The sequence below is a fragment of the Festucalex cinctus genome, chromosome 3, assembly GCF_051991245.1.
Source record: "Festucalex cinctus isolate MCC-2025b chromosome 3, RoL_Fcin_1.0, whole genome shotgun sequence".
Classification (NCBI taxonomy): domain Eukaryota; kingdom Metazoa; phylum Chordata; class Actinopteri; order Syngnathiformes; family Syngnathidae; genus Festucalex; species Festucalex cinctus.
Genome location: NC_135413.1, coordinates 14,387,335 through 14,404,987, shown reverse-complemented (window position 1 = coordinate 14,404,987; position 17,653 = coordinate 14,387,335). Strand labels below are relative to the sequence as shown.

At 41.5% G+C, this 17,653-nt stretch overlaps 1 protein-coding gene across 2 annotated transcripts in view; it reads right to left on the bottom strand.

Annotated features, from left to right (window-relative positions):
- Window positions 1-12,989: 12,989 nt before the first annotated feature.
- ldlrad3 (low density lipoprotein receptor class A domain containing 3) overlaps window positions 12,990-17,653 on the bottom strand; it is a 75,562-nt gene continuing 70,898 nt past the window's right edge. For both annotated transcript variants that reach the window (XM_077515967.1, XM_077515968.1), the window contains exon 6: window positions 12,990-15,985. In XM_077515967.1, coding sequence (XP_077372093.1) covers window positions 15,817-15,985 — 169 coding nt within the window. In that variant the 3' untranslated portion in view covers window positions 12,990-15,816. The remainder of the gene's footprint in view (window positions 15,986-17,653) is intronic.

Below are 17,653 nucleotides of genomic sequence, written 5' to 3'. Positions count from 1 at the left end.
AGAGAAGCAGAAAGAGAGGTGGACTTCTTTTGATTTAACCTTTTCTTCTTCTTCTGCTATGAGATTCCATGCAGCATCCTTTTTTTGGTTGTCCTTATAAAAAGGATGTGCCGTGTCATATATTATTTTGTGGTTTTCCACCTCCAATATAAACCTCTCCTCGTCCATGTTCGCTGGTGTCTAAACCGTGAATGAGCACATGGCCCGGCGACGCCCACGTCACGTTTTGCTGAAAAGCTTGCGAAATAGGAGCTGGCGAGTGTTTTATTCTGAAAGGTAACCGGAAATTTATTTTGAAACTGCGTCGGTCTTCCTGTCCTGCTCGATGTGTTTTGTGCTAGCTTGCCATTTGCCGGAGGCCTGCCGCTGCGGCGTCCGCCAAAAATAGAAAATAGGTCTATCCTTGCGGAAGGCCTGCGGCACGCCGCAGCTGAGACGCAGTCGACACGCAACGCACCCGCAAGCGGTGTCAACTGCACCATTCGAATGAATGGAATCTAATTTTGCTTGCGTCGCCGGACCGCACCGCAACCGCACCGCAACCGCACCGCAACCGCATCCGGTGAAAACCCGGGGTTAAGTTTGTTTCAGCAGCAAAATCCTTGTTTTGATCAATCTCAGGCGGCTATTTTGCCATTTGCTATTGACTGAAATTGACATCAGAGTGCCTCGGGGCTCAGATAACGGCTGCCAAGGCTCACCTGTTTTCTGGATTTGGTCGTGACGTTCACAAAATAAACCCTTAGGAACTGTGATGTCATTTTCAGTCAAGAGCAAGCTGCAGAATGGCCACCTCGAGATGGATAAAAATGGGCGAGTACCGATACCAGGTATCGGTATTGGGCCGATACAAGCCTTTTTTCAAGTACTCGAGTACTCGTGACGCAGACGAGTACAAGCGACCGATGGCAGAGGGGGAAGACGTTAAGTGAGTCCTCCTTGCCTGTAACTGGCTCCAGCTTGCAGCAGTTTTTCACCAAAACTTCACCGGTTTGGAAATACTTCAAAATTGCGAATCTTAAACTAAAAGAGCATTTTTATGTTTTATTTTGAGCATTAAGACTATTGAAGAGTGACTGTGCTGTTTTTTTTGTCAAAATTAAAGGAAATATATTTGTTTAAAAATATCTTTTAGTGATTTTTTTTATTTGTCAAAATGTACTACTGGTATCGGCAGTTGGTATCGGTATCGGTCTGAAAAAAAGTGGTATCGAACATCCCTAATAAAAACAGGTGGATTTTCTGCTTAAACGACTTTCAGCCTTACGTGACAAAACGACAGGTGCACTTTGTGCCATTTTTAACTGTTCTAATGGAGTTTAAGGCAAAAACAAAAACAAAAAAACACCATTGCAAAGTTCAAGTAGATGGAAGTGTACGCTAAAGGAAAGATCAAAGTGGCTAAAAATGGAAATTTCTTTAACACATTTCTTTTGTCAATATCCTGAAACCGAGGGAACAGACGGAAGCGTCACGAAGCTTGCTAGCGGACGTACGTGTAACAAAACTAATGTAGTGATGCTCATTTAAGAATCTGCTTCTCGCCCCAATTGACCCCCAAAGTAAAGAAAGATCCTACCGGTCTCTTCCTTTGCATCCCAGTGTTCCTCCTCGGTCCGACTCTCAGTAAAGTGCACACATTCAGACCATTTTTGCACTTAAATAAGCTTAACTTAGTGTCACGGCAGAGGGCAGTTAGTAAAGGTTAAAATGGTCCAAATGAGAGCTACTTCCATTGGAGCCAATTCAGTTTCAATTGAAAGTCGGTAGTCTGCCTACCCATAATGCACCGCACCGCTGAGATGCACACTTACACCGCTTACACCTGTACAGTTAATCGGCCTACATTCTTATACTTCATATGACCACACATAGTGATGTTTGAGATTACTTTTTTTTCTCAGACTACCTCCAGTATGAGTACCGTATTTTTCGGATTATAAATCGCAGTTTGGTGGGGTGCGACTTATACTCTGGTGCGACTTATGTGTGAAATTAACACATTATTATATCATTTCACATGTTATTTTCACACTAAACCGCAAGAGGGCGCTCTAGGCCTGTGTTGATAAGTTCAACATTGCCAGTAGAAGAGGACATGTACCTGCCGAGTTGGGGGAGTTGTTTAAAAGTGACACAGAGGATGAAGATTTCATTGGATTTAGTGATTTGGAGTGAAACTGATAGTTTGGTGAACTTGTTAGCATGTTCTTTATGCTAGAGTTATATGAATAACTTGTAGTGATGGGAACTTAATTCACCCACGGAACGTTGGGACGAAGGGAGAGTTCCGGGTGGGAAGGTTTTATTATGTGGAAAAGGGGAGTTAGCCTGTTAGCTTCTAGCTGAGTGGGGAGTTGCTGTTAAGACCTCAGAAGCTGATGTCAATAAAATGCCAGCCTTTGGCTCCGTGCTTCAACACTCCGCCTCCGACTCCCGTCACCGACTCACTCTAAATATGTTACGTCGTTACTGACATTACCAGGCATGTCAGTCATGTAACGTTAGTATACCGTACACTTATTCAGCCTGTTGTTCTGTCTTTTATTTTAATTTTAAATTGCCTTTCAAGATGACATGTATGTTTTTGGTGTTGGATTTTACCAAATAAATTTCCCCCAAAAATGCGACTTATACTCCAGTGCGACTTATATATGTTTTTCCTTCTTAATTATGCATTTTTTTGGCTGGTTCGATGTATAATCCGAAAAATACGGTATTCATCTCTTGAGTAGTCACCAATACCAAGCATTGCTACCACTAGGATTTTTGACACATGAACACATAAATAAATAAATAAACAATGACACATAATGTTAAAGAAAGACCCATACTGCCAATTTTCTATTATTCCAATTTCTAGTACATGATCGTAAAATAGCCACAAGATGGCAGACGATGCTGGTATGCCGCCATCACGAGTACAGATACCTTAAAATAAGTTCTGGTTTCGACCCAATACCGATTCCTAATCTGGGTACTCGCCCATCCCTAGTAATACAGTAAATGCCACTGACTAGATTGTTTTTCTAGTCTACAGTTTCCACAAGAAGCAAATTCTGAAAACAAAATATACGGTATACGTCTCACACGAGTTAGCTGGGATACGTTCTGCCTCACCCGTGGTTCTGATGACGAGGAAAAAATGGATGAATAAAACACATTTTATGTGGGCAACATTATGACTTTCTGAGCAAGTGGAATAAATTTAGTCTCGTTTATTATGGCAGTGATGCCAGCGTATGATTCACAGATGCTGGAGTAAGTGAAAAGAAAAATAAACCCAGCAGCATGAGTCTATAAATATTTGACTATTTCCTCCTCACCAGAGGGAAATGTCTGATTAATTGAATTAAAGAGGACATAAATCCCATTTTTAGGAGACCTAAAAAAATAAGTCAGGGTCGATCCTCTACATTCCTCAGAACATCTTATTCAGCACTAAAATGCAGCTTGTTATCAGTGACACATTACACACATCCTTTGCAGTCTCCTCCTTTGACCTGCACACTCGGAGGCCTAGTTTCTCGCTTTTTTATTTTTTTGCATTCAACTTTCAACACAGTCTTGTTTGCAACTTTGGCAGCGGACATTTGCGTGTTCATTTGTTTGGATCACGTTTTGTTCTCCACATCTGTGCTGAGAAGCACATTTTTGAGATTGAAGAATGAAAAATGAATGTGTGTGAGTATCACAGATGGCTCGGGGTCCCTGTGCTGACATGACTCTCATTTATAACAATCAAGCAATCGGGATGGGACGCTGCAAGCTTGTCTTCCTCCCTCTCCATGGGCTGGTGCGCTCTACCTAGCAACACGCAGCACTGAATGGCATGACGGGTCTGTGGTGCGACTTTATAATCAGCAGAATCAATGGGCGGCTGATGCTGGAGGATCTGGCTGCTCTCCACAAGGGGGGGACTGTTTGTGTTTGCGCAACTGTCAACACAACCTCAACAGCATTATGTCATCGTATAGAAATCTTCAGTTGCATTTAGTTTGATCGCACAACGTACATACGTGTTTGCGGAATTGTGCTTCAAATTCATCCATCATTCCATTCAACAGTTCAAGGGACATTTGAATTCCTCAGGCGAGGGAACCCAGCAAGCTGTTGCATGCACGCCCCTGCCTCTATACCCATACATTGCTCACAGAAGAAGAAAAAAAAAGGATCAACTCCTTCTGCTGAGTTCCCTGGGCCCTTTGAGCATAGGTCCCCACCCCAGGGCCTTTGGGCATGGCTCTGTGCCCTCACACTGAATTCTGGGGGTATGCACACCCCGCTGAATGCATTCGAATGGCTCCGAATGCTCTTTAATGAGCTTGAAGATGCAACACTCTACATGGTGTTGTTTGTTCACCTGGGAAAATCACAATCTGTGCCACCAAGGACTGGACACAGCTTGACATGTTTAAACACACGCCAGGGACTCAAACTGGATGGCTTTTTGCAGTCGCTGCACACTATTGTTGTTTGGGTGAATGGAGCTGGAACGCGGCCAGTCACGGTTCGACACAGGCGGTGGTGTTGTGGTTTATGCTCGTTGGCATTGTGGAGTTTTCCTAACTCTTGTGGTCTTATTATTATGTTGCATGTGCTTGGAATATTTAGATATCATTTGTTTAAGTAATAATGTTAATAATATCGTCACTGTGGTGCAATGCACACAAACCATGTATGTTGTACGTTCTCTATTGAAGGCTCAACTCTAAAAATGTTTTTTAGACAAGAAAATAGTTTACATTTGAATTTTTCCATTTTCGTTTGTTGAAATCAGTTCTGCTACCATGACTGCCACCGTAAATGTAGACAATCCAACAGATATATTTTTCCACAGACCACTATACTGTACTACTGTTGTTAAATTCTGGTGCACAACTTTTTCTTAATGCTCCAGGTACCCTGCCTGGCCTAGAAACAAGTACCCACTGGGATTTAACTCAGCAAATAAACAAGACCCTTCCATCGGATAAGGACTCCATGCAAGTTGCTCAAGTCTAACTTTGAGAACAATCATTCAGAAGACATATCGCACAGCCAAGTGAAAGATGATATTCAAATTTCAGTCCAAAAATCGCGTAAAAGAAACTACTATGGCTTTATGGAAATGACCAATATCTCCATAAGCTTTACTCAAAACTGGAAGACTTGAATGTTTAAGTTTATGGAATGTTGGGTACAATACGTAACAACTGGTGCAATCGAATTGTAACCGTTTTTAATCTGGAGCGATAAGTGTGATCTGTTGAGTCTAAATTAACACTCTTCCAGAGTGATGGCAACATCAAGGTATGTAAGTGATGGAAAAAGGATCACTCATCATGCTTAGTGTCAAGAGTTGGGATCTACAAACCGCCATTCCAGTGAAGGTGGGACATTGTGTAAAACGTAAAAGAAGAATACAATGATTTGCAAAACCTATTCAATAACAATAACATTTATGATTTTAAACCTTAAATATCTTGTCTTTGTAGTGTGCACAGGTGTCAATGTCCCATCCTCGAGGGCCGGAGTCCTGCATGTTTTCAAGGTTTCCCGACTCCAGCCCACCTGATTCAAGATTAGGGTCAATATCAGGCTCCTGCAGAGCTTGCTGATGACCATTTGAGACAGCTGTGTTGGAGAAAGGAAACATCTTAGTACAGTACATGGACTCCAGCCCTCGAGGACCGGACTTTGACGATTGTGTTGTAATGTATTCAAATGAAAATATTCATCCATCTACTTTCCGAACTGTTTATCCTCACAAGGGTCACGGGCATGCTGGAGCCTATCCCAGCTATCAATGGGCAGGGTACACCCTTAGCTGGTTGTCAGCCAATCACAGGGCGCACTTAGATGAACATCCATTCGCACCCACAATCACACCGACGGACAATTTGGAGCGTTCAATCTGCCTACCATGCGTGTTGCTTGGAATGTAGGAGGAAACCAGAGTAAACACGCAGGCACAGGGAGAACATGCAAATTCTACACAGGGAAGACCGGAGACGGGCAGCCGTGCTAATCAGTGCGCCACCATGCCTGCAAATGAATATAAATTTTTATTTACATTTTACACAACAGCAATTGGAATTGGGGTCAGTCTTGAAATGCAAAATTACAGCCATTGGTGACAAATATAACTTTGGAAAGGAATAAACAAAGTCTGTGACATTAATATGACCTAAGTTAAGTGTGGTAGACAGAAAAAAAGGATTATTTGAAAATCAGTTTTCCAAAGCATCCATCCATCCATTTTCTTGACCGCTTATTTCTCACAAGGGTCACGGGGGGTGCTGGCGCCTATCTCAGCTGGCTCTGGGCAGTAGGCGGGGGACACCCTGGACTGGTTGCCAGCCAATCGCAGGGCACACAGAGACGAACAATTCAGAGCACCCAGTTAACCTGCCATGCATGTCTTTGGAATGTGGGAGGAGACCGGAGTACCCGGAGAAGACCCACGCGGGCACGGGGAGAACATGCAAACTCCACCCAGGAAGGGTCCGAGCCTGGACTCGAACTGGGAGGAGTTTCCCAAAGCATTGAAGTTATTTTATTTTGCCATAACGCATTTTAAGAATAAGAATAACATCCATGACGTTGTTTCCAAACAGAGTGTGTCAACCTGACCGAGTGGGGGCTTTCCTCTCTTCCTTGTGTCACAAGGGCAGGTTGGCGAACGTCAGAGTACGCTTTTATGTCCCCCCCAAATGGATCCCGTTTTGCTCACTTTCTTCATGTCAATCAGCAGTTCCTCTTTCTTCCCTTTTGGAACACTCAGGCAAAGAATCCAGTGGTCCAGTGGCACTTATAAATGAATGCATACAAGTCACAGGTGTCGGTGATGTCAAACTATGTAAATCTCCTGCAGATGTGCCTTCACTCCCCCTTCCTCACCTGAGTTTTACAGTTCCACTTCAGTGGGAAGTCAGCCGAGCACAGTGTGCCTCTGCTTGAGTTTGGGGGGGTTCTTGCCGCACCCCCATCAGGGAGCGCCCGTGGCCGCGAGGGCGGCCCTGTTTGACAGCTCAACAAACAGGGTCTGCTGGTGACCAGGGGGCCATAGAGGGGAACAAACTATTCTACTTTAGCTACCGTCACACCCTGGTTCCATCCCCCAGGCGTCCGGGCTGTTGTTCCTCGCAAGCGGAGGGTGTGTTCGCAGGCAAGAGCAAGCGAAGAGAGGCCGGGCTTGGGACAAAAGACGCTCCTCGGGCCAGCACTGTTCTGCATGGTAGCGGCTGTATTCTTCTCCACCTCTTTTTTCACCTTTTCTTTCCTTTGACTTGGTCGCTTTTGTAGGGACGCGACGGAGGCCAGGGGGCAAATATGATGGATGGAACTGGGGGGCTTGGACAAGCTTTTGAGGGGGTGGTCGTGGAGAAGACGGGGGCCCAGTGTCGTGCTGCCTGTCTGAGAGGAACGTGCGAGGCGTGGGGTGGCCTTGGGTAGTGGGCGGACTGGGACCCAAGGAGGGGGTACGGCTTTATGCTCTGTGTGTTTTGTTTCAGAAATGAGAGGACATGATAAAAGAGCTGAAGATCACAAGGGGTATCTAAGTTTTGATAACTTTCCAAAAATCCACCAACAAGCAGATCCGTGTTCTTTGCTACAATAAAATGTGTGCTGCTGAATGTGGAGCTCTGTTCTCTGGGGGTAAAAAAGACAGATGAGTGTACAGCATGGGGATGAGGCCACAATATTTCATCACAGACAGTATAAAACCAGGGCTGGATGCATTAAAAATAATCATCATGAAGCAGTCCTTCAGCTAAAAACACACAGGAAGTGTTGTATTGTCATCATTTATGAAGCTCCTCATTTTATTGACCTTATCTCGGCATAGGATTCAAGTATTCCCATGAGATTAGCTTCATTTTCTGCGCCCCTGAATGCACCTTGCACTGTGGAATGTTCTCCCTGCTACTCAGTGACAGCCGTCTAATCAACTTGCTTCCCTCTCCTGGAGTCCACCTTGCGACCTGGAATGTCCTTAATCCATAGAAATACATCAACAAGTGGCCGTCTCGGCAGGAACACCTCTCAACCCCTTTCAGCCTCCTGACACCACTTCAATTCACATTTGTTTTGTCTCCAGACATCCAATTACAAAAATAAATAGGAACAGATCTTTTTTTTTTCTCTTTTCTTTTTTTTTTAGCACAAGCAGTTGCTCTTTTGTTACTATTAGAGTATTTGTAAACAGAGCTTTTTGTAAATGTATTGGAGGTCAGATAAAGCAACAAACTTAACAGCATCACACCTCTCTGCACTATACTGTATTCTGTCAGATTAACTGAAGGCCTTTGTGGGCACATGGAGACCACCTACTGCATGACAAAGCGCCCCATACGACACACTTTCCCTTTTCTCTGACAGAGCAAGATATCAAACCTCCCGGTGTTGCACAGACAAAAAACCAAAAGAAAATCAAGACAAACGTCAATCTTCTGCCCATCAGAACTCAACCAGGACCTGGCAACCTGCTGGCATCCCTCTGGAGCGAGATCACTATCTGGCAACATGCTGGCTGTCCAGTAGCAGGCAGCCTGGTTGCTGTCACTTCATACCCAGAGAGAGACATCCTCTTAGGGCTTTGACAAAGGTGGCTGCTCCTCAGGGATTACCCATTAGCATGCTAGTTTGTGTGTTTAACACTGGTCTGAATGCAAGGGACAAGCGCCAACACTCCCCAGACTATTCTTTAAGCAGGAAAGTGTTACTGTTTCAGCTGCTAATGCCAGACTTTATGCATATAGACATTCATGCATATCTTTATGCTGCCTTAATGACTGATTTAATGAAGAAATAATCAGATTAATAATCTTCATGACAAAATGGTTGCATATATGCAGAGGCTCCCTGATAACTATCTCACGATCATTTGAATCAGGTGCATTGGAGGAGGAAAACACCCAAAATATGCTGGATAGGTGACCCCCCGTCATGGGCTATTTAGTAATGTTTGTAAACAATAGGTGTCAGGATACTTCTGGATCAACAAGTCCTTCAATTATATGTCCACATAAAGGGATGGATCCAAGATACTTCTGGATGTTGTGAATAGTTGTACTGTAGTAATATTTTATTTGATAATAATACTGGAACCTCCATCATCGAGTTTGTGGAAGGAGTTTGGAAGTAAGGAAGTTGGTATATAATGTTTGGTTGGGTTTGTATTTGCATTTGGGTCTTCTCCGGGTACTCCGCTCTCCTCCCACATTCCAAAGTCATGCATGGCAGGTTAATTGGGTGTTCCGAATTGTCCCTAGGTGTGATTGTGAGCATGGATGATTGTTCGTCTCTGTGTGCCCTGCGATTGGCTGGCAACCAGTTCAGGGTGTACCCCGCCTACTGCCCATAGCCGGCTGGGATAGGCTCCAGCAGCCCCCGCGACCCTTGTGAGGGGCAAGTGGTTCAGAAAATGGATGGATGGATGGATGGATGGATGGATGGATGGATGGATGGATGGATGGATGGATATTAATAGGTAATTTCATTAGAATGGCTGTGGCATAAAACTTGATGGTTGAATAAATGTGTTCAGCGCTGTGTAGATTTTTACCACTTGCTCCAAACAAACAAAAAATTGTTTGGATGTAAACAGGCTGGTGTGTCCTAATCGAGCATTATTGGAGATGAAATATCTTTTAAAACAAACACAGCAGTCCAGTTGTAATCAATTGTGATTCAATGACCTGGATAAATGACAAGATCCAGAAACATGTCAATGAACAGATTAATAGTTGAACAGTAATGCGAAGTTATCAGCCTGCTGAAATCATAGATGGACTCGATAAACTTCTGAAATAAAACTTTACCCTGGTTTGGTGCCAATGTTGCAGGTGTATTGACAATTTTTGTTAGTTTAGTTTTAGTTTAGTTCACGTTTCAGAACATACATGAATGCATAAATAAATAAATAAATAAATAAAAATCATTTAATTTACAATGAAAATTTCCAACTTTTAATATAGGCCTATCAACATTTAAGTGACATCCACTCCTCTTTTTCCTTTTGTGAGCCTTGATGTGAAGAAACCTTTATAGAAACGCACACGTTTGAATCTTTGCGATAGTTTGAACCGATTGTGTTTTGTGATGGTTCCCAATGCTTCCCCTTTTTGTGTGATTATGTGTTCAGACCTGCTGGTTGGCGGCTGATTAAAACACAAGAAGCTGTGTGTTTGTGGATCTCTTAGCAGAGGAGATTCCCACCGTGCTCAACGTGTCTGGGCTCTGTATGTTTTTTGGGGCTGCACGCGTGACTCCGCCAGCTGTTCTATTCTCTTTTTTGGCCCTCTCAGCCCTACCCAGCGCTCGCCCCTCAACGACCCCTCCTTCCCTCGGAGGCCTGCTCTTCATCTGATAAGGGCCACACTGGCCAAACCCTCGGCAGAGCTCCTCACGGCCCCTCGGAGCTTGTGCCTACGAACAATGCGCCCTCCTTCCCCTCCACACTCACACTATTTACATGTGAAAACAGCCGGTCTTATCTCCAGCGCACCGCAGCTATGGCTCAACAGCCAAAGTGAGTGAACGTGTGCGCCATTTGGGAGAGAAGGTGGCCTTGCGATAACTGCACGACTGGAAGCGAATACTGAAAAGAAACACTTGTATCAGTACTCATGGGACAAATCATTAGGTACACCTGCACGATCTGATGTGTGACACAAGAGCTGCCGTATGTTTTCTTCATTAAAAGAAATCCTTCCTAGAAAACATTTTTTGTTGCAGCTCAGCAAGGTAATCTGTTGAATGCAGTAGTGTCGCATGTGTGGTACACACAAACATACAATCACATGTGTACTTCATTAGGCACACATTTGCAATCCAAGAAGAGCTGCATTGGAAATGAATCCTGTAATGCCAAACGTATCATAATAAATGCAAAACATTTTGAGCCCTCTATTTCATGAGTATATTTTTCCAACCTCATTAAAACCCTGACGTATATGATCTGACACATGCATTGCACGGATAATCCATTAGAGGGCAGTATCGCCCAGCTGTTGGATTTTCCAGGCTTTTTCTCTACTTATTAATCATGGGAAATTTTCTGGTTTTTGGAAATACTAATGTTTGATATGTCTGTTTAAATATTAATTATTATACATTTTTTGACAACTATAAATGTGTGAATTCAAAGCATTGTGACAGTATGTATCAAATATGACACAAATCAAACGTCATATGTGGGTTGATTTAAAAAAAAAAGTTTCTTTAAAAGGACAAAATAAATACTCTATTGACAAGATTCTTTTTTTTTTTTTTTTTTTTTATTGACAAGATTCTAAAGCTTAGACAGGTGCAACCTTCCTAAATTGTGTGCAGAACAACGCGACCCCTTTAAGTTCAGACCTAACATGCGCAGAGATTCAGACTGCTATTGCCTTGTTGAAGATAAATAACACGCCAGGTCTTCATTAACTTTCAGGAGATTAGTTAAAACATATAGTGGATACTGGATAGCTATTGCCTTATTTATCATGAATCAATAATTACAGTGATTCATAAGAAAGGGAAGTTGCCACACGAGGCCAGTGCTTACCGGGCCAAGATGTGGTTTGAAGGTATAACTGACAAACTTCCTTCAGAGAGAAGAACATGTACATTGAAAGATGACAAAACAGTACACTATACCATGTGAAGACAGGCACAACATAACAACATGACAATAGACATTCTTTAGACTGTTGATTGGTCTTCTTTCTCTTGGGAGAGAGTTGGTGTGCTTTTATTTTTGAGTTCATCAGTTATTTTAGCTCCTTGGTTGTTTAGTTTCGTTCAGTTTATGTTTGATGTAAGTGCTATTATCAGTAATTGTATGTCTTATGTGTACTGAATGCATGTATAGTACATTTATTGCAAAATGCATAGAAAAAAATGTTAGGAAAAAAAAAAGAGAATCATTTTATATTCAAACACCAAACAGCCCACCAAACATTTTAACTGCGCCTAATGAAGATCTAACAGAAATTGACATTAGGCTTTACAATTGCTACTTAAATAAACACAAAGCAGCAACGCATACAAACAGAGCAGAAAACAAAACTTACAGTCATATATTCTCTTTGTTCTGTGAGATGTGAGAAGAACTGCTACTGGAGATCAGTTGGGGACCTTCTCTGCCTTTTCTTCTTGCCCTTCCTGTTGCATCGTAACATGGTTAATTACTTATTGTGTACATGATGATGAAGGATCCGAAGAGATTTGTACAGTAATTGCCATATGATCATGGTGGCATTGATGGTGGATTATGCCGAAAAAGTCCCCACCGAAAGGCCAGGTACCAAATGCACAGTGTCAAAATGTGTCAATTATACTTGTTTATCCTTCAATATTATGACACGACAAATCTGCTCGATCAATGAATGACCAGCATTATGGCATCATCAAAGTACACTATCAAACTCCAAGTACTGGAAACAGTACCATGCAGGAGTGTATTTGGTTTTGCCAATGGGAAAATGTCGCGAGCCAGCATGGGACTGTGTACATCTGAACAGGTACCATTCAGTTGATATCAACCATGCAGGAGTTGCCTATGACATGCAAAAAGGGACACCTAAGGAAGTGAAATTTGTTGAAAGACGATCAATTTGACTTGGAGTCTCATTGCAACGTATAGCCACTATTTCACCACAGCCAAACTAACACTGCAGAGACGTAATTGAAGGTATCCTGATTCGCTGATGCCATTTGAAAGCATTCTCAGAATGCCAGGCAGAGTGACAGAAAGCACAAGAGGGATGTGGCCAAGTGGCCCGCAGGCTTTTAATTAAAGTATGTGTAGTTAAGAGCTGGGGCTGAGCAAATAGAGGCCTCTTGCAGTGGAGTTGAAGACTGGCTAAAGAAAACTGAAGCGAGATGTGAAGGTGGTGAAATCAATTGTGAGATGGATTAAATGAGGGTGGGACTGTAGGGTGATAGCAAATGATAAAGTGCTATACTGGTACAATGATCAGACAGTTTGTGCTGACGGTATCACAAGTGATCCGAGTCAAACACAAATGTAATGTGGGGGGGTGGAATAATAGGCAAGTCATGTTCTCACAGAGTTGGGGGTTTCATATAAGATGACGAGATAACTGCCATGAATCAAAGAGGGGGAATATATTGATCTTTAATTAATTCAGATGAGCAACCACCGTAGTTAGTCTTTCAAAAAACAAACTGTAAAACCTAGTGAGGATAAACGGTTCAGAAAATGAATGAATGGATAATATAAATATTTTAGAAAGCTCCCGAGTTATGAAAAAGAATGAAGCCGTTCAAAGCTTTCATTCCACGAACGAGGGTGACATCTTGTGGATGAACGTACAACTACAGTAACAACCGTCTACTTTAAATTGCTTGCATTAAAAAAATAATAAAAACCATTGAAACGTATATATTGCAAAATGTATTTGTAATCCAAAAATCAAAATTGTACATTATTTTAATCTACAGGTTTTATAAAATAAGACATTTGAACTACTTGAACTATGACACGAGTACATGACAAAAAATATATATACAGTACATGTAAGAAAAAAAAACGAGAGAGAGAGAGAGAGAGAGAGAGAGAGAGAGAGAGAGAGACAAAGTGTCCTGAGAAAAGCTTCCAGTTGCAGCAGAGTGCCAACTTTCAAATTGTTACATTGAAAAGCATACAGCATTGTGTTCCAATTGATATGAAAAAAGCTTCAAATTCATACCTTGTTAGTTATATAAATTTGTTTTGTATTACAACGTAAATACTGCACAATTTTATTTACAGAGTTGAAGCAAAAATGATACGTGACAAATACTATAAGAACAAATCCTTCATGTCATTGAAACACAGAACCAGAAATGACAAATATTAAAAATGCACACATTTGCAGCAACATAAATGAATACTGTACTGTTTTGACGGTACCAGAGCTCCCCCTTCAGTTGAGACGTGTAAATTTGCTGACAAACTGACCCACATGAAAACAATCAACAACAAAAATTGTAATATTTCACATTGAAGATGGACACTCCCCTCATGAGTAATATCAGAAAACATTGCATTATTGTTTTCGTTAGAGTTCATCAGCAGTGAGTGTCTATTAAAGATTCAAAATACAATTAATTTCCATATTTCAAGGTATAGTGTTCCCTCGCTATAACGAGGTTCACTTTTTGCAGTCTTGCTATTTAATGGATTTATTTGAGTGCAATTTGGCATGATTTTTTTTTTATAGTAATGTATGTATTTTATTAAAAACAAATTATGGTTTGAACATTGAGAATGTTTAAACGAGAGAAATGTGAGAAAATGTAAATGCCTCAATGAGAAAAGTGTATAAATTGTGTGGTGAGGGGTTTTAGAGCCTTAAAACATTCATAACAAATGTAAAACATAAAGCAAACTACTTTTCAGACTTCATAATTTATTGCGGGTATTATTTGGAACCCAACCCCAGCGGAAAACGAGGGAACACTGTCTTGAATCAGGGTTTAGCATTAAATATAGAAACAAACACTTCATTCATAAGGAAGTAACTTGTACACAATTGTAATCAGTAATACTATGCAAGCAATAATAACATTTGATGTATCGACGCTGGCACACCAATATGTATCGCCCAAACATATGATAGGGTACAGAATCGTCTTTCCCATTCTCCTCCTTTTTTTTTTTTTACAAGCCAGGGTACCACTTTTATTTTATTTTTTTTTTTTTTAGCTGTAGTAAAATTACAACTTATTGCTGTTATAGTATGTGACAAACTTGAACATAATTGCTGTTTGTCTCTCTAACATAACATGATTGGTCTTCAGACTGAAAATGACCATAAGTGGTTGAGGAATGCTCTAGCGCTAAATGGAGGGTAGTTTTGGTGAACATTTTCATGAAATTTAAGTGCCCCCCCCAAAAAAAACAAACAAACAAACACGCTATTAGCAAATATTGTGAGACCAGACGCTGAAAAATATCCAATATCAAGCATTGCTTTTAAAGACCTCTGTTTACATGTCTAGAGTAATTTGAAGCACTCTTACATTAACTGCCACTAAGTTGGCCTGTAATACATTTTTTTTTGTACAACAATAAAAAAAAAACAAAAAAAATGTGGGGGCAACAAAACAGAGGTCTGAAAATTTACTGAATAAGTGTAAAATATCTGACTTTTACATACTTCTATTGGACTCACATACACACAACACCCTCCCTTCCAGGAAAAATAATGCAGAGGCGACTTTGACTGAAACAAACATTTTGTGTTTCCCTACTGGTTAGTTAGCTTAAACAGCTTTCCATAAAGCCATTTGCACATACAGTATATGTAATATTTGCACACAGAAAGGAGCTTGCCACGATATGAACCTTAAGCTGGACAACTAGGATATTGAATAAATCCTCAAACGGCTTTGCACACGCCTCCATTGTGAAGTAAAACAATACACGTGAACACAACCTGGAAATATCCTGATAGATTCAACAAGTTTTGATGTACAAGAACCTCAAATTGAGTTGCCTTGTTGGACTGCTTTTTTACTGTTATAACACAGTGAAAATAAAAGCTTTATTGAGATTCTTAACACTGTCTCTTACTAACATAATTAAGATACTTCTCTAAGGCTGTGGTCACTGGTTAAGAAAATAGCCATTAATGTGGAATCAATACAAGTGAAATGAACTAACGACTTATTCTGAAAGGAAAATGTCCACCAGGGGGAGCCAAGATACAAAACTATGTTTCAGGATGAAGTGAATTCTCACTGGATTCGTTCAGTCTTCTTTCTGTATGTGTTCTCAGCAGGGCAGTGCTGTGGAATGTGCGGCTTTGTGTAGTCCTGGAGTAGCTAACAGCGTAGCTAAAGCTGATCCGCCATTTGTCTAGAATTGGAAGCGGACTGATTGTTTGAGGACATAGTTCTGAGGGTGGGTGAAGCAGAAGGGCTCTCGTAACGGGGCAGGCCCTCGGAAGCTTCTTCCCCATCTGGGAGGTAAGGAGGAGGCGGCAGATCAAACCAGGGAGGCCGACTGGAGGAAAACAAAAACACGTGATGAGCGTAAAGCACGAGTCACAAAGTGTCTTTGTGAATTCAGAAATTTACCAGAATAATGTCTTCATTGGACATGCATTTTTATTAATGAGAAATACTAGAAGTAAAAATATTGTTTACTAGAGGTGAAAATGTCTGCTATGTACGGCTAGAGGCAAAACTACGACTGCACAGCAACGAATGAAATCTCCCCCACGTCTTTGTGAAGCCTGTGTCTCTCAAACAGTTTTTCCTGTCGCCATCAAATTTTAAATATGTTCAAAATTTCTCTGCAACAAGAAAAACTGTTTGAGAGCATAACCCCGGGTTTTCACTGGATGCGGTTGCGGTGCGGTTGCGGTGCGGTGCGTCTTGACTGCGTGCTCCGGACGGGTAAATTTTTTTGTCAATCCACACCGGCTCCGCACAGCTGCGGTCCGTCGCCGCCCACTTCCCAACGTGTCTCGCGGGACCGCGCGCGCGCGATCATGTGGCATTTCACAACGACAAACATACAGAAAGTCTGCTCAACAGAGAAGCAGAAAGATATGAGATTCCATGCAGCATCCTTTTTTTGGTTGTCCTTGTAAAGTATATTAATAACGAGAGTCGGGTCAGTGCGGGTCCACTCTTTATTTCTGTCTTCCCCGTCCGGCTGCCGCTCAGTACGGCAAGCGAGACGGGCACAACAAGCAATCGCGAACATCAAACTCACAATACATTACAGTCCTTATAAAAAGGATGTGCCGTGTCATATATTATTTTGTGGTTTTCCACCTCCAATATAAACCTCTCCTCGTCCATGTTCGCTGGTGTCTAAACCGTGAATGAGCACATGGCCCGGCGACGCCCACGTCACGTTTTGCTGAAAAACTTGAGAAATAGGAGCTGGCGAGTGTTTTATTCTGAAAGGTAACCGGAAATTTATTTTGAAACTGCCTCGGTCTTCCTGTCCCGCTCGATGTATTTTGTGCTAGCTTGCCATTTGCCGGAGGCCTACCGCTGCGGCGTCCGGCAAAAATAGAAAATAGGTCTATCCTTGCGGAAGGCTTGCGGCACGCCGCAGGTTAATCCGATTAATCCGATACGAATTTATAAGTCGATTGTTGCGATTTTTTTCATTCAAATTTAGAAAATACTAATCAGTAAGCTTGTAGAATGTAAGATTTATATGAAAATGTATTATTTATTTATCTGAAATTTCAGTCTTATAGAGGTTGTAATCTGTTTCATGTTTGAACAGCATTAAAATAAAATATTAAGGCTTAATGTTCCGTTCATATAACATTCTTCCATGCTCAAGGTGTGAATCCTAAAAAAAAAATAAAAAAAAATAAAAAATAAATAAAAAAATAAAAAAATCGATTCTGCCGATTATTGAATCGATTCGAGAATCGCGCGATGTAGTATCGCGATATATCGCCGAATCGATTTTTTTTTTTTTTTTTAACACCCCTACTCACAAGTGAGATACGAGTCCTTCGGGAGGAACTGTATATTGTTACGAGAATGTCCCAATGGGCTTGAGGAAAAAGGTGATGGGCACCTGCTGTTGTTTTTTTTTCATGAAGACGAAGAAGCCTTTATAACGTGTAGTGTTGATGGCAGTGCATAATCTTATAGAAATCCATACGGTCCTCCCATTCAAGTCATATGGTAGGCTACT